General features: G+C 34.8%; 1 protein-coding gene and 2 long non-coding RNA genes across 4 annotated transcripts; 1 reads left to right on the forward strand and 2 right to left on the reverse strand.

Moving 5' to 3' along the window:
* On the forward strand, positions 1 to 778 carry LOC108198798 (uncharacterized). Its single transcript, XR_001802185.2, has 2 exons — positions 1 to 410; positions 489 to 778. It is a non-coding gene; the product is annotated as an uncharacterized LOC108198798 (long non-coding RNA).
* A 3,361-nt stretch (positions 779 to 4,139) lies between these two features.
* On the reverse strand, positions 4,140 to 8,808 carry LOC108197865 (G-type lectin S-receptor-like serine/threonine-protein kinase At1g11410). Of its 2 annotated transcripts, none has more exons than XM_064083194.1 (7): positions 7,474 to 8,808; positions 6,650 to 6,757; positions 6,398 to 6,564; positions 5,783 to 5,990; positions 4,978 to 5,209; positions 4,707 to 4,857; positions 4,140 to 4,608 (listed from the first exon to the last, which is right to left on the reverse strand). In XM_064083194.1, the coding sequence occupies exons 1-7, from the start codon at positions 8,717 to 8,719 to the stop codon at positions 4,294 to 4,296; spliced, it is 2,427 nt and encodes an 808-aa protein (XP_063939264.1). In that variant the 5' UTR covers positions 8,720 to 8,808; the 3' UTR covers positions 4,140 to 4,293. The 2 variants fall into 2 exon arrangements, with proteins under 2 accessions (XP_063939264.1, XP_017221081.1); XM_017365592.2 differs by having other exon boundaries at positions 7,435 to 8,806.
* Positions 8,809 to 10,469: 1,661 nt separating this feature from the next.
* LOC108199182 (uncharacterized) lies at positions 10,470 to 13,300 on the reverse strand. Its single transcript, XR_001802321.2, has 4 exons — positions 12,664 to 13,300; positions 11,898 to 11,946; positions 11,458 to 11,624; positions 10,470 to 10,817 (listed from the first exon to the last, which is right to left on the reverse strand). It is a non-coding gene; the product is annotated as an uncharacterized LOC108199182 (long non-coding RNA).
* Between the last annotated feature and the right edge of the window lie 1,675 nt (positions 13,301 to 14,975).

A 14,975-nucleotide genomic window follows, 5' to 3' on the forward strand; every position in this document is an offset into this window, starting at 1 on the left:
TATATATTGCAAAAACACCACGTCTCTTCAATTATGTAGAGAATGTCGACATATTGAACATAAAGCAAAACTACATGGACAAAAATCACAGACTTCTGTATGCATGGTACAATCATAGAGCTATGAAAAGCACAGAACTACAACTTTAATTACCTAGGATTCCGTCCGATAATTACTAGAACCAGCAAGTCTGCAGTGAACACTAATGCATGAAGAGAAGTTTTATCAGCCACGCATATAAATTGAATGGGTCCTTGAAAGATAACATTGAAAAAAGATCATGGACATCAACTTGCAGCCTATGAGAAGAACTGATTGGAGAGTGAAGGTCCGGGTAAAAAGAATGTGGAGACAGATTAATCACAATGTTGAAACAGTGGGAATAAGCTTGATTTTTAGTCGACGAATTGGTAAGTTCAATCTTCTCATTCTACAAATATTACATACCTACATATTTGTAGTTCTCAACGGTAGTGTTTCACTTACAGGGAGGACACATTCATACCTGGATTCCTGCAGTTTACATCAATCTCCTGAAGAATCAGCTTATCGATGGAGAAATCTATGACCTAAAAATTTTTGTTGTCATGCAACACAGTGTGATGCATGCATACAGATGCTTCAAGAATGATATCTGCATCCACTTGAATCACATGACAGAGATTCTGGTGCCTGAAGGTATCATATTCATCCCGCCGCATGTCTTTTAATTCACTGATTTGTCAGACATTATGGCTGCTACAAGCCAAACCTAATATTTGATCAGTGAGTTTGTTTAGTTAAGTGTTTCAAAAGAAGTGAGCATCACCAAAAATAAATTATATATTTGTTTTCAAAAGAAGTAGGCCGGTGGATCCCTCCCAACTCCAGTGAGAAATCGACCGCAAGGCCTTAGTTGCTAGTAACATTCTTCGAAAGGACCTCCGCCAGATTCACCGCTCAAAATGAGCGCTAGCACGAGGACCAGAGTGATAAGGGAGAGTAGAATTTTCATGGTGATTCGTGGTGCAAGCTAGGATTTGTATATGAAAGAGAGGGATGGAGAGAAAAGAGTGGGCATATCAGGGGTATTTATAGATGGAATTAAGGAGGTACAACGTCTGGGAATATCAGGCGTATTTATAGATGAAATTAAGGGGTAATAGAGATATTTTCAAAATAAACTATGATATAGAAGTAGGAAGTGGAGAAAACGATTTCATCAAGCACTCATTGATGCCAAATTAGTGATAAGAACATAAACATCAATATCCACCAACATATCTCTTTTAATAGATAAAATTGCTAGACTACCATTTTAAACTTTCTTGTGCCATTGAGGAATAGAGATAACTTTAAAACAATTTCGACTTAGAGAAACTTCTTTTAATTGATGTTATACTCACCAAGTATTGATAATAAGATTCGATAATTAATAGCAACATATAAAAAAAATCAAGAGATTTCAGATGATATTATTTTAAAAAATCTGAACATCTGTTACTTGTGTATACAATGTCGAATATATGATTTTATGAGTATATATAATATACTAATAATTATATATAATATATAATGACACCAATATACACAAATTAAACTATATTTATATAAGCGCTTGTATATAATACGGGAAAAGGGTTATGAACTCGTGTCACTACCCGTAATACGAAGATTGAGAGTGCAAATGGGCCCATGAAGAAGTGAAAATTAGATTACAGTAGTTTGCACAATAATTGCACAAAACTTGCACTTGCACTATTTTTTTTTCATATTGAGTCTAATTCATTCAAGTGCAATTTGGAGAAAGATTTTTCAATAATTTATAATAAGCATAATTGAAATTGATTTTGAAGTTTACTTATAAGTTTATAGTTTGACCTGACTAGCTAAACCATCTCAATATAATAAAGATGCAAATAGTAATTCATATTTTACATTGACTTTTGTTGAAGAACCTGTAAATTCTTATTATCAGAGATACATATGTTATTTGCTTATAAGAACTACTACACAGTAAAGTTGGTACTAGCATCAACACGGAACCACCTTGGTGGTGGTTTAGCATTGTCCATGGTGTGGATCAACCACCATACGGCAGAGGTGTGGCAGCGCGTACAGTTTCGCCGCCGCACCTAAAGCTCCGGCTAAGGACTTGAAGCATTCACACAGAGTCTTGGAGTACTCTGGAGAAGCTTTGGCCTTCTCGCCAAGCATCCTGGATTGGACACACCACTGGGCTGCCGGAAGCTTTGCCGCTCCACTGAGAAATGCAGCACAAGGAACCATATGCTCATAGAAGTCCGTTAACGGCGGACCACCGTCAAGGCAGCAGTGATGGACAGAAAAGCGAACAGAGATATCACTGAATGACATAAACTGATGTTTTCATCATGTCTTCACTGCAAACAAGTGAGGAGTTTATCTCAGAGCGTGTGTGAAGAATTCAATTTGTAAAACCTAAAGGCACCCCCACCTTTTTATAGACAACAAATTTTAAGACTCATTATTAAAGTTAATGATCCTGCAGTAATGATGCATCATACACGATTTTAGCATATAACAAACATTTTGTTAGTTGAATCCATCTTAATTGAATAACACCAATCCTATATCACATGTATTTGAATCTATTCAAAATGTTTAGTAAAACTAAATATCATCTCTATATCCACCAGCTTCCTCTGTTTCTGGTCTTGATAGTTAGCTATATATGAAAAGGCTCAATACAAATTACCAGCAACATGTGAACACAAGAAACAAAAGAGAGCACCAACTATCCACCTGTTTAACGATACCAAACAAAGTGTCCACTAAAATGACCCATAAATATAATTTTCCTATATGAGCTCCCTCTCTTTCTCCTGACATGCAGTATTAATGTATAAACACCGAAGACAAATAAACAACCGATACCCTCAAATGTTTGTTGGAAAATATGGGTATAAGTCTCATATTGGTATGTCATATTTTGAGAATTATGTGTGAGATATGATGATATCTTCTTATTAATGGAAATTATTTTTCGAGTGGAATTTGTCTCAGATATTATGATGTAAATTAATTTGATTTTGTTTTAGATTAATTGATATGGTGTATATCTTGATATATTTAATCTGATTCTGTTTCAAATTATATATGGGATATAATAGCTTGCAAATTTTTATTTGATTCTGGTTCATATTATTTATGGAATAGTGTGGTTTGCAAGTTTGACACCGATTCCATAATTAATGATAATTAATTATGGAAAAGAGTAGTGCACAAGTCTCTCTGCACCTATAAATACCCCTATACGGTGAGGAGGCGAATACGCTTTAAGGAGACAGTTTCGCACTAGACTCGGATTTTTTTTCATATCTTTGTGTTTAATCTGTCTCCTTCGTTCTTGTTCTGTTTCGCACACACAAACACATATATTGGTTTTTTGCACAGATTGTTCAACAATGTTCTCTTTAATTAAATATTAGAGGAGTGTTTTGATGTCTAAAATCATTTTTAAAAATTAATAATACCCACTTCTCCATTTCAACACATTTCTCCCCCATAATCTCTTCTACTCTCATCTTTAAGTCATAATATTCTTACCAAAATAAACTCTTAAATCACACACTATTTCTTATTTAATGTGTTTTATGAAACATATGTATCATGCATTGGACTTGCTCCAAAGCTCATGACAATTGGGCTTGTTACTCATATAATTTATCATAATGAATGTTTGGGTGGACTACAATCCCTTGATTTGTACTCCTTATATTGACTGACATGGTTTTTCACATATAATATTTGATGTTTTATACTCTTATTTATTATTGTTACTTCTAAACTTGTTTGTTTCATCAAAGTCTATTCGCGGATAAATATTGTCGAACGAAGCTTGATTCTGCATTTAATTATTACCGTTATGGTCACCTTTTCCATGAGAAATAGTATGCTCTAAAAATTGGTTAATGAAAGCTAAGCTAAATGTAGACCATAGTACTTCTAAACTTTGAGAAAAAAGCATTCCGAATCTGGTGGAATGAAATGAGTCTGAAGAAGAGATTGTTGCAGAGGATGATATCGACATCTAGTGTGTTGGTGTTTAGTTGAAATGTTCTTGGTGGACATCCTTCTGGATTTTAACATCATGCAAAACTAAAAATGTTGCCCTGAAATTGATATCTCCCAAGTCATAAAACTATAGAACTTCTTATAAACAATTACTTTGAACTTACACGAATATCAAAACATTTTGAGGATTAAAAAATGTGTACAAATCACTGTGATCAACATATAATCTAAATCATATTGTACAATTCTCTCACATTTTTATCGGCCTTCAATCATACTAATTGTCATTTCAGCAACAGCAATGGCTCCATTTCCGGAAGAACTTGACCTTACAGGTCCAAAATATCCCGTCGCTCTATTTATGAATGCTGGCTGTTCTGGTGGAGATGAAGGAGTCCTTTCGTTACACAACATAGTGACTACCTCTGACATAGTTGGACGAACAACTGCAGACTCTTGTACACACAATAACCCGACATGAATGCATCTTAAAACTTCGTCAACAACATATGATTCACCCAGTGACCGATCAACTACTTCCAGTGGTGTACCTTGTAGCCAGCGATCCCAAATCTACAAATTAAGCATAACACAAGTTATGGATGGCCATGAGAATACAATATCCAAGTACAGTTTGTTCTGTTTTTGCGCGTGACTAATAATTAACTTACATAACCAATTAAATTCAAAGAATTTTCAGCATCGAAACTACTGTTGTTCCTTCTGCCACTAATGATCTCCAATAGTAGGACGCCGAAGCTGAAAACATCTGATTTTATTGAGAAATGTCCTTCCATAGCATATTCTGGTGACATATAACCACTGCAATGCAAAACCCGCGTGTGAAGTTAATAAATCTTTATATTTCTCATTTTCTTCCCCTGTATAAACATATATAAAAAGAATGGCTGCGTGTGTATAAAATTTGAAAGAATCACTCACTATGTTCCAACAACTCTGTTTGTAGTTTCCTCATTTTGCTCGCTGCCAACTATTCGAGCCATGCCAAAATCTGATATTTTAGGGTTCATGGAAGCATCCAGTAATACATTGCTAGCTTTTAAATCTCTGTGGATAATTCTGAATCTGGAGTCCTGATGAAGATATAGCATTCCTCGAGCAATTCCCATTGCAATATCAAAGCGTGTCTGCCAATCTAGCACCATCTTTTTTGCTTTTTAACATATAATAAAATTTAAGATTGAGTTAAAAAAAATCAGTTAAAATATTTCAAAATAGATGTTTTGACTAGCCGATTGAAATAGATGTTTCGACTAGCGGATTAAATTAACAGTTTCTTGTAAAACTGTTTGGTAAATAGCTGTTTGATTAGCTTTTTCTGACACATACCAAAACCTCTAACCCAAAAAGCTCCTCAAAATAACATTTTGAAAATTAGTTTTTTGAGCCCAAACCTCTATTTCAATCCGCAAACTACCAAACACTAACATTAGCGGATTGAAATGGTCAAACCTCTGAATCAACCTAAACCTCTAATTTTATCCCAAACGTCTAACTTCCAAACATGGCCATTAGATTAAGGAATCTAATGAACTAATGTAAGGAGAATTTAAATTTCATGCTCAAATTGCAGAATTACAACTGTTGTTCAAATTTCTGGAAATGGAATGACTGGCATGAATGGAATCATGAATGCTTAGTAAAATAAAGTATAAATTCTTTTTAATTTCCCCAGTTTCATTCAATACAAACAAACACAACACAGCGGCTAAAGGAAAGGATATACCAAAAATGAAGCAGTCTAGTGCTCCGTTTGGCAAGTACTCGTAGATCAACATTTTCTCTTGTTGGATGCAATATCCCAACAGTCTAACTAGGTTCCTGTGTTGAAGTTTCGCTATAAGAATGATTTCATTTTTGAATTCCCCTATCCCTTGACTTGATGTAATTGATAATCTTTTCACTGCAATATCTTGTCCGTTGGGCAGCTTCCCCTAAATAAAACTTCACTGGTTACTAAAAACTTTCTGCAATATATATTATTATTAACTTGGATGAGTAACCTCTGATAGAAAGAAAGTATGAATTACACCTTTTGGTGGCAAAACCATTTCTGTTAAAGACAAATCCATATACAAGTTTTCATATTTTAATTAATTGTGAGTAAGGAGGTCAATTGATGCTCATTAACACGTCTGTTGAAAATCAAAGGAAGGTTGCAAACTGATGGAGCATAAATTATTGATGGAGTCGGAAAGACCTGGCTGCATGTTATTTTAATTTAGGGCCATCAAGAAAGCCCCTGTATCGACTAAAACAACATTGCTGAGCATGTGCGCATATGCTCTTACTATCACAAAATTTAATGATGCAAACATGCCTAATAATTTACAATATGTACCTTGTATACGGTGCCAAAACCACCTTGTCCTAACTTCTCAGAAAATGCAAAGTTGTTTGTGGCTGCAATAATAATACTCAATGGAAAACAGTGCACCCCTGTGCTACTTGTTCCTCGTTCATCACTATTTTCCAGACTGTTAAACAATTCCAGTCGTTTGCTGCCTCCTGTAATTGTTAGGAAAAGTGATGAATTAGTGCATTCAATATTTTGGCAAGTGACTTTGATATTACTATTATCATATAATTTTACCTCGCTTTTTCTTCTTCCGGAGCAACCAATATCCAAATGCAATTATTATGAGTAAGATGGCAACCAGTACTGGAAGCAAAACTCTCAGGACTCTCTTCTTTGAGCCAACTAAAACAGGAAACTATATAATGAATGTTCCATTTATCAAGTGGCATTGTAATTGACCTTAAGCTATTTATTCAAACACATTAGGCCTGATATGTAATTTAGAAGTTGAAAATTACTCAAAAGTTTATTATCCTTGCTCATGGTTTTTAGAAGTACTTATATTGAAATTTTGGGGGAGCTATAAGATTTCTGATTAAGCATATAGAAAGCTAAAGAAATGAGTAGAGGAGCATAAGGCTAGATACAGGACCCATATTAGTCAAGTAATCTAATAAGTATGACTAAAGATAAATATTCTAAATAAATATTGTATAGCAGATAATCAGAATTTCTTGGCTGTCCGGCTGCTAACAGATATTTTAATATCAAGTGATCAATATTATAACTATATTATGTTTGTATGTGATTTGTGAGGTCAATACTCCAATGACAGAAGCATTAGATACCTCACAATTCATTGTCAATTAGCTTCCATATCGTAAGCAACTCTGAAATTTCACACTTCAACTTGCATATATTGCGTGGTCAAAGATACTAAGCTGTAAATAGTAAGTAGTAACTATGATTATTTATTGGCAAACGAATTAAACCAAAAATTGTGATGTTCAGAATGAAAGGGAAGGTCTAAACAAGTATGTAACTAAAGCTGTGAATCCAGACAACAGTTGATAACGTACCTAACTCGTGATGATCTACCCTTACATAAAGAACCTCACCTCCATCAGAGTATTGTCGAATATCTAATAGGTCTCCGTACCATGTTAAACATCCAACACCGTTACTGATATTAGCAATTGTGTATCCGGTACAGGAGCAGTTTTTCAAGCATAAGTTGTTGCAAGCTTTAAGTGTAATATCTGACTCCAAATGTGCGGTGCTGGTGTCTGGAACCTTGACTCCTGAGACCTCCACGAACCCCTCCCCCTTTCCACACACGAGGGCCTCAGATTTCCTCAGACACTGATATCTATCTCGCAGAGGATTTCCTTGAGACTCGTATCCTGGAAGACACTCACAACCTTGCGCACCAACATTGGCCGGGTTGCAAGTACTGAATGCACCACAATGCCTATAAAAGTCACACGAATCATCTGGCCCTGTCCAGAACGGATACCATTTTTGCGTGACTGGATCCCAATTAAACCTTTGCGCTACGCTTCTAGTCTCATTCATTACAAATCTTGAAACATTTGCAGGATTATTTATAGTATAGTACCAGGACACCTCTTCTTCATTGTCAATATATACCTGCTTGGCGACTTGATCAGGACCACTTACTGTAAATTCTGGATAACCACTAAAGGTAACGCCATTCCAGGGTCCAACTCGCATCAACCTTTCAGCACCATTGTAAATGAACAATTGGGGGTTCGACTCATTAACATCGAATTTTAAAGAGTACTGACCTGTTCCTGGATTTTCAGGTGACTTCCAAGAAGTGATGAACTTATTTTCTCCAGTCTTTTTGTTCCACCCAATCTTCATTCCTGGAAGATGTGTATCCGTCGGATGGTCAAATCCTTGCCAGATCACATTCTTTTCACTGTATTCATCCTTGAACAAAACCAAATTCCCCGTATCCAGTATCTTAGCAGAGAACCTGCCATCTCCGGATCCTGAAACATTACTCGACCAGATTAAGATTTGTGGAGTTCGGCTGTAAAATAAAACAAGCTGTCCTGTTCCATCTACAGACAGAACCCCAGAAGTGTTTTTCACAGGACTATCTCTGTTAGCCACCCAGACAACATTTTTTTCCGGAATCTGGTGATACCAAACACCGACATAACGGTTGCTAGAGCTGCCAGGGGAAAAGAATCCAAGCTCAAAGTATTCCCCCTCAGAGATAAGAACATCACCATCTTTAAGAGGTTGTGTCCGTGTGATGATGTCCAAACAAATGCATGGTTGGATTACAAGTAAAACAACAAAGTACACCAGCACGTTCTTTCTTGTGTACATGCTCTGTTTACAGACTGCGAATTGTGCTTTCCGGTGACGAAACTATAATCTGAGTTGACATTTATAAGATATATCACAACTTCAGGTCAAAATTTCAAGAGTAAACTTCAAAATTGTGATCAAAGTTTACACCGATTTTCAAAAAGTTGGTTAGAGTTTCAAATTCTTACAAAGATGGTCAAATGTTGGCTCCACTTTTTAAAAGTGTGGATCCCGTTAGTGACATTTAACAGGAGTCACACTTTTAAAAAGGGAAACCAAAGTTTGGTCACCTTTTTGAAAAATTGGAACTCTCGTCAACTTTTCGAAAATTGGTGTAAACTTTGGTCACAACTCTGAAGTTTACTCAACTTTTAAATCAAACTTCTGCTAGGGATTTCCTGAGACTAGAATTTTGACAGCAATGTTACTGCATTTTTTAGGATATATACAGTCAGGTTGTTTTTTTGTGGCACAAAAGGTCAAGTAAAGTTGGTAAAGTTGGTAAATTACTTCCACCGTTGTTTCTTATTCAAGTGCTTCCTGGGACAATCAAGTTGGAAATGGGGATGCCTCATAATGCGAGCATTTTTGTAAAATTACATAAAAATTCTTGTCTATAATGAAATCCACGATACATTGAATTGTCTATATATTATTTTGTTTGACATACTATAAACAAAAAATTATAGTCGGCCTCTTGAAAAATTAACACTCCAACCATATTCATCCATTATCTATAATTTTAGTCAACCTCATATATGGATAATATTTGTCGAATCTCCAAGAAATTTGTAGGAAGATTACACGTCATTTATTACCATATTGAACTAATATATTCTATTTTAACAATCTAAAATATTAATAGGGTCGCGCTCAAGAGAGAACTCATACTTAAAATAGAACTTTAGATACCAAGATTCTGCTGCGAAACCTAAATTTTAAATATATTTAGACGATGTAAATATAAATATATGTTTTTTATATCGTTGTGTGTGTTCAAAAATAATTTTAAAATATAATACATAAACACGATATTTTTTGCAAATTGAACATAATGTCTTACGAGTCTAATTTAACCAATGATCATAGACACCCCATCGAAGATGCTCTTGTACTTTTATGCAAGTTGTGCGATAGTGATATAGTTGTTCTCATGACTTAGCATTATTATATGAGTAGTGCTAGGTGCACATAATTGTCTACATAAAATTTGTAGGTAATGATGTGACAAGTGATGTGGTGGGTTTTAATTGGTGTTGTTGATGTAAATACAGGGGACCCATTCCAATTAACACTACACCATATATGGTCTATCTCAACATCCAAAAATAGTTGCTAAAACTGCAATTTATGTTGCCGTTGGATTTTTGGCAACATTTTGTCCAAATTTGAAGGTGTTAGGAAAATCCATGTGGCCATAGAGTTTATGCCAACACTTTTTTCATTTTTTGACAACACAGTTTTTGATGTTACCTTAGATTCTATGCCAACGTTATTTTATCATTAGCAACATGGTTGATGTGTGTTGCTGTAAATCATATGACAACATCTCTCTATAATGGAAACATCTTTTTTGTGTTGCCATATATTATATGGCAACATCTTTTTTATAATTTTGAAACATTTCGAGTACCATTTTATATTTTTGCCAACCTTTTTTTCTGTCTATGGCAATGTATTTATTAAAAAAAATTGCAAGATTTTATTTGTATATATAATAACCAAAACCAATCATCCATTCCAAAACCTAACTCCAAACACCAAACAATACTAACTAAACCTACATACCATAACATAGTTAAATCCAAACTCCACAGTACCTATTACACATAATTTTATCACAAATTACTAAAATTCTGCAAATACTAGAATTCTACCACAAAATACTAAAGTTCCATCGATACTAAAATTTTACCACAACACTAAAATTCCATAGATCAAAGTTTATTGGTTAGTGGAATCGAGAATGATCTTGACAATTTGGCACTATCAGTCAAGTTTGCTTCAGTAGAAGGCCTTGTGCTGGAAGCTGGACGAGGTGAGCAGAACTGTTGCTGCTGCGGCAAGCTTACATTTTCATTCCCTCATCCATTCCAAGTTTCGAAGATCAAATCACCTGCACAAAGAGCCCGATGCTGATTTTCAGAAAAGATAGAACACTAAGAGTGCTACAAAAATGCATGTTTTTTACACTTATAGTCACTGGTGTTAATCTTTTATGTCCATAATATACATCCTTTTGGGTATTAGTTTCTACCAGCTAAAGTCTAACTAACAGAAGACATAATTGTACGTTACAGAACGGATGATTTACTCATCATTATTGATATAAAATTTCATCTATTCATCGTATATATATATAGTTATCTCTCTTAAGTTCTTATTATCTGTATTTTATTACAAGCAGATTCCTGTTCTTATTATCTGTATTTCTTTACAAGCAAAATCCTGTTCTTATTATCTGTATTTCTTTATAAGCAAATTCCAAATTCTGTATTTGTTTGTGGCGCTGGTTAAACTACAAACCAACAATGCAAGTTATATTAGCCACATAAATACATGTGCACAGCAGAGGAAGAACTGAAGGGAACCCTTTGGCAAATCACAGATGAATAAACCGACACAAAAACACAAATATACGAATACTATTTGTGATCAAAATAAGCTTATGCAGGATAGCCAAAAAACAAGTGAATTCTCGCATGAGAACATGTTTCAACTATGTTCTAAAGCAAAAAAAAAAGTAGGATCTTTACCATCATTTTCCCCACAGTTTACCGTATTTCTCCATCTCGATCAGATAGTTTGTTGCTCTCAGGCTCTACCTTTTGGGTATCCACTTCAGGATCACCTTTCACCAAGTACTTCTACCATTGCATTTTGTCCTGCTTGGAAAGAAGTACAGAGATACACTTCCGGTCCTCTGTAAAATGAACCGTCAATGTTTCAACATAAATAATATAACTTCAAGTGAACTATGTCACCCGCACTCTACCGAGTGTACAACATAATTACATATCTTCATCTCACATATTTTCAAAAAATTTAATTGAATTTGACCTAAAGTGAATTGTTAGTGTCCACGCTCACGTCCTATGTTAAGACACAGGGACTCAAGTGCATTAAAAATATTAACAATAACATCGTAAATGACATGTGAAAGTGTGTTAGCATTCAGAACCCATCAGAAACTTACCCAGGCTCCATATACTATCATCAAGCTTAATAGGCTGATAAAGCTTCCCCTGAAGTATGTCGGATGGTAAATTAATACAAATACAATACATGTTATTTAGCAAGATACATATCTGGAAAAAAGAAGAAGCATATACACACAAAGCACAAAGCACTTACATAAATGAGCGGGGCTACCCCAATCATTAATACATAATTACTAAGTGATCTCTTTCAATCTTCATGTCCATATAAAAAGAACATGCCTCCTACAATAAGTAGTAATACAAACTAATTTATACATATTTACTAACTTCTACATATATACCAACTTAATGCTATTAAAAGAAAAATTGCACTAGAAATTCCTTGTTAACCAGTCTGCAATTCATATGTCCAGGGTCATTTTGATTATCCACACATTACTAGAATAAAAACTAAAACTCAAGAAAAAGTACACATTACAAGGGGCAAATTTATTCTCCAGGAATACACAAAAACTAATTCACTTGAAAATACACTTGCAAATCTCAAGCACTTTAACAAGTTTATATACATTAATCCTCCAGTATACACAAAAAACAATAAACAAATAGTAAGAATTCAGAATTGCACAACAAACTTGGAAAATGCAAATAAGCAAACACACCCCAAGAGTTTTTCAATTGACTTGCAAATTTAACCCTAATCAACACCCAATTAAACCCCAATTAAAGAAACCCTAAATTAACAATTTAAAATTAGGGGTTTAAAATCCCCAAATCAACAAGATGAACTCAGAGAGATACCTTATAGTTAGAGTTCGACCAAATTAAAGCTACGAGAGAAAAGCAACTGAGCTCCTTCTATAAAGTCGTCGGACCAGCCCTTTCCCAAATTTTCGCAGATTCCAGATTCGAGAGATGAGAGAGTGAGATGAGAGATATATATGAGAACGAGATGAGAGAAAGAGATGAAAGAGCGAGATGGTGATGATTCGGAAGAGAGGTATACGGGAGAGATTGAGTGAGAGATGCGGGAGAGAGAGTAAGAGATGCGGGGGAGAGAGAGAGAGTTCGGGGGAGGGAGGTGTTTTTGTCTGAGAGAGAATGAGTTCGAGGGGGAGGGAGGTGTGTTTATATGAGAGATGTTTTTAATTTTTGTTTTAATTGCCCGAGAGATAACACGTTTTGTCTGAGGCGGTTGCTGAATTTTGTTTAAAAATTTGACTATCAAAAGAAAGCGGGGTGTTTTCCTCCTTTATTTTAGTTCTTCTCTAAGGCAACATCGCACAAGATGTTGGCATCGAGATTTTTTTGTGGTTAAGGCAACAGTTTTCGTATCAATGGCAACACCGCTATATGATGTTGGTATACACCCACTTCAATCAAATTTTAAGCATCTAAGGCAACGTTTTTGGTGGCAACATCATTATGCAATGTTAGGATAGACCAAATATGGTGTAGTGTAAAACCCACCACATGTTATTATGTACATATTTTTGTACAAAATTATGTGTACCAAGCATTTTCCTTATTATATTGCTATCCATCGTCGCATACGGTCATCAATCACATCAGTTTAAATTTGGATATGCCACCGTGAGGCTAAAAGGCAATGGTTGTTTGATATGTCAAATGGAGAAAAAAAATCCATAAAAAGTGTTTAATGTATTCAGTTTTTTCAGATAAAGGTTTTTGCTTTTGTTGTAAATATATATTTTATCCAAAAAAATTTGACGAGTCAGTTAGATGAAAAGGGTATTAATGATTGATATAATATCTCACCACGTTTTAAAAGTCATGAACGAAATTCACAACATATTAAGTTTTTTTACATCATTGTGTGTGTTCAAAAATAATTTCAAAATATATAATACATAAACTTTGAGGGGTCACAGGGGGTAAAGTAGATGTTAGAAACAAATATACACATTGTTACCTCTCAAACAGTTAAAGTTAACAGCTGTTTTTAACCGAGTGGCGGACCAAAGTTACAAACTAAAAGCTAATACAAACTTTGGGATACGAATTGCCACGTTTCAAAGTGTGTGTACTCATTTGCTAATGACCCAAAGTCCAAGGGTACAAAGTGCAATAATCTCAAATTTTAACTATGATTAAGTTAGAATATGGCATGGATGATGTTTGAGATATCACTACTCCACCTACTTGCCACATGTAAATTATAGAAAAATAACAATAAAATCAATAATCCATTAAATCATGATAAAAATAATCAAAAAAACACCTCGTTCGCCTGTTGCCCTAAAACCCTAAACTAGCGACCACTCGTTGCACTCATTCTAATCGTTGCTCTTATATTCATAGGATAAGTTCATCTTCTATTCTTCCTCTAATCATATGATTTATGTACACATCTTGTAATTAGGGTTTATGAATTCGATTAGCTTCAATTCATATCGGTGAAATATTGTAGTTAGGTTGGCAAATGTAATGATATTGATAATTAGGGTTTATGATTTGTGTTGTATGTGTATCGACTGATTAGTGTTCTTATAATTTCGGTTAATTTGTGTTTGTATTATATGGTTGCATATGGAAGATGATTGCTAGTGTTTAAGGTTCAAGTGAAGGTTATATACAGTCTTTATCCCAGTAGATCAAGATAAATGTGATATGCTAGATTTTGTGAGTGACTTCGAAGATGAAGGTAAGAATTCTAGTGCCATGCTCAATTACAAATACCCTGTTTTTTCATATATTTACAAGATGGACCATGTAATATTGTTAAATGATAAAGACTTAACGGAGAAGTTTACTAGGCTAAGTGAGAAGAAAAGATATATGGGTAGGTACAATCAATGTTCTAAAAATCGGTCTACTCGGCGCCTAGGCGCTAGGCGGAGGCGAATCGCTCCGGGGGGGGGGGGGGGCTAGGTGAAAATTAGACGGGGTTTCAGGATATTAGTCAAAATCGGCAAAAACAGTCTAGGCGGTCAAAATCAGGATTAATTGTAACGCCTATAACTATTCGATATTTATATCAATATAATATGATATTTTGTTTTGTGCTATATGAAATTTTCGTATCTTAAATGTCAGAAATTATGTGAATCTGATATATTCTTCATTGTGTGGCTTTGCGGATATCGTTAGAA

Source organism: Daucus carota, chromosome 8 (assembly GCF_001625215.2).
Source record: "Daucus carota subsp. sativus chromosome 8, DH1 v3.0, whole genome shotgun sequence".
Lineage (NCBI taxonomy): Eukaryota > Viridiplantae > Streptophyta > Magnoliopsida > Apiales > Apiaceae > Daucus > Daucus carota.

Coding starts and splice junctions, on each gene's coding strand:
- LOC108197865 (XM_017365592.2), bottom strand. CDS start 8,719: ATGTACACAAGAAAGAACGTGCTGGTGTACTTTGTTGTTTTACTTGTA. Junction 4,858..4,977: donor AACAGAGTTGTTGGAACATA/GTGAGTGATTCT, acceptor TTTGCATTGCAG/TGGTTATATGTCACCAGAAT. Junction 4,609..4,706: donor CTTTGAATTTAATTGGTTAT/GTAAGTTAATTA, acceptor CTTAATTTGTAG/ATTTGGGATCGCTGGCTACA.